Here is a 5,345-nt window from a genome sequence, read left to right as displayed (position 1 = left end):
TTAGTTCCTAATGCCTCGCAATCTCATTTGAAGACGTGAAAGATTTATCCCAAAATTTCAATTATTTTTTCTCACCTTTAATATGGTATCATCATACAAATCATCATACCTACGACTTCCTCCAACAACAATCATATTACATACTCAAAATGACACCAAATCATCATCAAATGTGATGAGAAACTGTCTCTCATTGATTGAAGAAACAAACTTCAGAATAAGGTGTTAATCCTTCTATTATGTTGGAAATTGGAACTATCAACTTGGCTAATAAGAATAGTAGTATATTCCTTGCCGTTCACGTGGCTTCTTTCTTCTCTCTTAGAATCCAAATACGTATACAAGTGAAGTGGTTAGCTGCATTCATTTTTAAATGGGAAGAAGAAATCCACAATATTTTTGTTACTTGTGATACAAGTTAATCAGATATCACTAATAGCCAACAGTTTCTTCATCCAGCTATTTTGTTTTCTCCTTTTTCCAGAAAGGCAAACCTGATATTATAATTTGATAACCTCGCTATTACTCTGATCAACTCCTCGTTCATCATCCTCAACTGGTTCATCATCATGCGCAGACACAACTTTCTCCTTAATATCACCCTACATATTGAAACAATTGTGAGCTTCAACTATTTTAAGATACAAGTTAAGACATCAGATTGCCTCAAAAGGAATGAATTTATTTATTCTAAAAATGCCATTATCCAACAACATCAAAGCATTGTTTTTTATTTAAGATAATATTCTCTCACCTCAAATTTGGTTCCTCCTTCTCCATTTTCCATAGCAATATCCACCCCTTTTGCATCACCTTCCTTGGAAGAACACTATAAACAAAGCCAAAACAGAGATTACAACCAAGTCAAACTGTTCAAACAGTTATAGCACTACTAGTCAACTTCTATCTTTTCTTTTTCACATGACTAAAAAGGTAAAAACCAGACTTTAAAACAACTAACATCACCAATACTCTGATCAGTCTCTTTTACATGCTCCTCAACAGAGTCCGCAACATGCTCCAAAGACACAGCTATATCTTCTTTTTGGCTGGAACCATCCTTTCCATCATCATCAGCAGCAACACTTTTCTTACCCTGCAATGTTTCCAACTTTTTTAGCAAACCAAAATCATTTGTCACTCAAGCAAGTTAATTGTTTTACTTTTGTCCCAAATAGTATTCGTCCGTATAAACTGATGTTTGAAGTTGTCAAGTGACACAACATACTAACTCCCTTTGGAGACTAAGTAGTACGTGAATTTAGCTCTTGTAAAATGAGAGAGCGCATCTGACAGGATAATGTAATTTAAGAGGCTAAAAGTTGATTGAAAAATCAATGGTGGAGTGTGATTAAATATATGAACACCAACTATATAGTGGTTTAAATTGCAAGACTATATATACAAACAAATGTAATAAACTATGAAGTTAAATTTTCAACCAATTTATTTTCAACAGCCATATTCCAACTTTATCATCGCTTGAGAGAACAACGGAGAGGATTTTATGAATATGCTCCAGTAAATGACACGCTCGGCAGAAAAATATTTATAAAAAGGATGGAACCAATTTACAAGAGAAACAAAAACAAGCATTATTTTCTAAGAAATAATTAATCTAAGAATGCAACCAGTCATATGATACAATATATTCTAATGCTACAAGGAAAACTGGACATAAATTATTTTCTAATTCCAACTCCCCTTCAAGTTTTAGTGCAGAAATCAAAAGTAGTCTTGTAAAGGATATCATAAATCATTGGTCCCCAAAGAGCTTTGGTGAACAAATCTTGTAACATCTTTAGAAACAATTTTCTCAAAAATAAATTGATAATTAAACTTTGACTCTGTTTGAATAAACAACTTAATTAGTAGCTTATAGCATAAGCGCTTCTTATAAGCTATTTCAGTACATGATAAAATAAAGTCTAACAGTTATTGAATAAACCATAAGTTGTTTTCATAAGCAATCCTAGAGAACTTGTTGAAATAACATAAGCTGAAAATAGCTTAAGAATATATCATAAGTTGTTTTCATAAGTTCTACAAAATGTGCCACAAGTGCTTATACTAGTAGTAGATAAGTTTAAAATAGTCAATCCAAACAGGCCTGTTAAGGAACAAACCATCCGTAACAGACGAAATTGCGTAATCCTTAACGTGACCACGAACTTGACCGCAGTCGTTATTTAAAACCTTATTCACATGTTGTGAGAACCAAAGCTTAATATTATGTTCATCACTTGACCTTACAACCAAATTTTGTTTCTTACCTATCCATGAAACAAGGATTTCCTATATAAAGAACATCATCCTACGGTGGATTTCCTATCACAAGAAGATGCTATGAAATCAGCATCGATATAACAATATACGCGCCTAGGTTCTCAAACACTAATCCTACTCTTGGTTATCCTTTGATACATCTTAAAATTTTGACAATGGCAATCAAATGATCAAAGCATGGATAATAGATCCACCATACTAAAAACAAAAGAAATGTTTGAGCTTCCTTTTAATCCCTCGTATTTGCTACAACAGTATCTAATGGAGATGAGGAGTTGGAGGTGCAAAAACAAGAGTTTGAATAAGTGATGAACAAACTTAAAAATCAAGATGAGACAAATGCGGATGTGACGTTTAGAACATGGTTTAGTCATTTGAATAGTTTTATAATTTGATTTTGATGCAACTCATTTTAAAATTCAAAGGGATATGCATGTTGTTGAAAGTTATGTTTACTATGTAGTCTTCACATTAGCGGTCATCCCGCTATTAGCTATTCCAATATAACATTCTAGGATTCAGCCTTACACACTGCTATCCGAGATTAACAACCTAGGTCTAGTGTATGACACATATTGGTGTCCAAGACCAAGACGCCACCAACACATGGCAATAAATTCAATCACTACTATTTTCTTAAATTCTAACTAGTGAAAATAAGCATTACACATTCACATTACCTCCGTTGAACACCGAAGAGGCTCCGCAGTAATGACAATAGTCGGAAGGCGATGAATATCCCAACCCAAAACCTTACACACAGCCTGCCCAAAAGCCCTGTGAGCCTTTTTATTAGCAGTCCTCAAAATTGAAATGGAATGTTGAACAAGACCAATACAATTCTTATACTTCTTCCCAGATTTCTTCCCAGCACCACAAACCAAACAGCAAAACTCTCCATTCTCGAAACACCTTTGGTAATACTCGAGCAGTTCATTATCCTCCATGAAAACCCTAATGAAAAACTCCTCAAACTCTACCAACCTAGCATCACTGTCATCATCGTCATCGTCATGGTCTTCTTCATTGTCGTCTTCTTCATCACCGGAACCGTAACCGGAACCACTCAGAAATTCCTTGAGAGATAAACATGCTTTGTTCTGTGCTTGGACCGCAGAGAGCCTCTCTTTCTCTTGAGGTTGAAGAGGAGGAGGATCCGATCGCGGTTTTGGTTCGGGCCAACCTATTTGCGGCGAGTTTGATGACTGAGGGCGGCGCCATTCTAGTGAATCGGGTTTTGATTCTTTCTTCTTCTTCCTGTTATGGTTTTTGGTTTTCTTGAAGGCGGTGGTAGTGACAGGAGGGAGGGATCTGGTGTGGTAGGGTGCAAATGGACGACGATGGAGGAGAGGTTGTAGTTGTGAGGAGGATGAAGAAGGAATTGGATGTTGAGGAGGGCCTTGGTGCCAGAGAGAATGTAGATAGATCACTTCGTCTCTTAACCTCTGTTCATCGTACGGGTTCATGCTTGCTTTTGGTTCTCTAACTATGATTTCTTCATTTCTCTCTGCAGATTCTAATTTCCATCTTTTTCATTTTGGGGTGGAATCAAAACTGTCAAAACGGTTTAGTACAAGTTTAATAACAGGTGATAATTAAAAAACAAAATCGGATTCATCATAAAAAGAAATATATTTGTCTCGAAATTAAGAAAAAATCTCAATGCACTCAAACTCTTAGCCACGTAAGTATTTTTCTTTTACAAAATTCGGTTTTTTCGGATGTTAAACATTTTAAACTAGTAAATGTAAGGAAAACATCAAATTAATTCAGAATAAGGATTTTTCTGTAGGTACATTTACGGTATGATTTAGCGCCATAATTTTTCGTAGAGCTACCTACGAAACTATCTAATATTGTTTGAACTAGCATGATCACCTCATTGTTGGTTTTCTTCTTCAACACTCACTTCCACAACCTAAAAAACCTATATCATTAATATCATTTTCACTCCAAAACTCTAACTTCTTGGTGCAATATATCAAAGGGAGCAAGAGAAGATAGAATTTCATGTAAACATTCATCTTTATCCATTGCATTGCTCACATTATGCATCAAATTTCTGTAAAAAAATGTAATGTTCCTTCCGTATTGTTAGCTGAAGATTTCGACAAACGAAAGAATATGTGTTTGTAAAAGTTATACTTCGAAGAGAGACATGGAACATGACTTTTGAAAGGCCATTCGAGATTCTCGTTTACATAAAAGGAGCTTTATCTGTCGAAGCGAAGTTTGAGTAAAGTATCTTCAAAGGCGAAGAGGTAAATGACTTATAATATTTCGGAGCATTTTAGAAGGAAGCTTCGACAGCCACGTTAATTGCGTTTTGGCGCCTCGAGCGAAAGAAGATTTGAATTCAAAATGATCTATCTTATCCAAAAGGGACGTGTGGAGGTCTCGGAGGGTCGAAGAGCATGCAAGAGGAAGCGTGACATTACGTTAGGAAAATGTCGTTAGGGTCAAAGTAGTATAAATTAAGGTCTTAACGTTATATTTTAATGTGTTCAAATCTGTACAAAACTCAATTATACTCAAAGTACCAAGTGAATCGAGAAACGAGTGTTGAGAATGTATGTGTGAATTACCACCTTTATGTTAATTGAATTACATTGCAATTTATCATTTCATATTTTGATCCAATAAAGCCATTAAATTCCTTTATTGCTTTCGAGTCTCTATCTTTATATCATTTATGCACTTTTTATATTTTGCTTTTAAACACATTCCATTTATTTACAAATTAAACACAAAATCAAACCAAAGTTGAACACAATCCAATCATCAAAACCTCGAAATTTAGACTATGTCCTAGGATCAATCTAGTCGATCCTGCGAGCAACCAAGATATCTGTTATTTTGGGGGACTAGCGATTATTTACGAAATTCCACCATAAACAAATTGGCACGCCTAGTGGGACCGTGTCTAAATTCAGAGTCACAAATCCAACATTTTTGTTTTATTAATTTAATTATATTATAATCTTTTGTTTAACATTGTTGTATGAGACTGAGGAGCGGGAAATTAGCCAATACTAATCAAAAGATACCTAAGAGAAGAT

The 5,345-nt window shown here is 34.9% G+C and overlaps 1 protein-coding gene across 1 annotated transcript; it reads right to left on the bottom strand.

Annotated features, from left to right (window-relative positions):
- Window positions 1–339: 339 nt before the first annotated feature.
- Window positions 340–3,863, bottom strand: LOC131620416 (uncharacterized). Its single transcript, XM_058891486.1, has 4 exons — window positions 2,967–3,863; window positions 962–1,096; window positions 755–829; window positions 340–602 (listed from the first exon to the last, which is right to left on the bottom strand). Exons 1-4 carry the CDS (start codon window positions 3,750–3,752, stop codon window positions 501–503), a joined length of 1,098 nt encoding a protein of 365 aa, XP_058747469.1. The 5' UTR covers window positions 3,753–3,863; the 3' UTR covers window positions 340–500.
- Window positions 3,864–5,345: the final 1,482 nt, after the last annotated feature.

The sequence above is a fragment of the Vicia villosa genome, linkage group LG7 (assembly GCF_029867415.1).
Source record: "Vicia villosa cultivar HV-30 ecotype Madison, WI linkage group LG7, Vvil1.0, whole genome shotgun sequence".
NCBI classification, from domain to species: domain Eukaryota; kingdom Viridiplantae; phylum Streptophyta; class Magnoliopsida; order Fabales; family Fabaceae; genus Vicia; species Vicia villosa.
The sequence above is the reverse complement of the archived record's forward strand: the minus strand, read 5'-3'. Positions and strand labels throughout refer to the sequence as shown.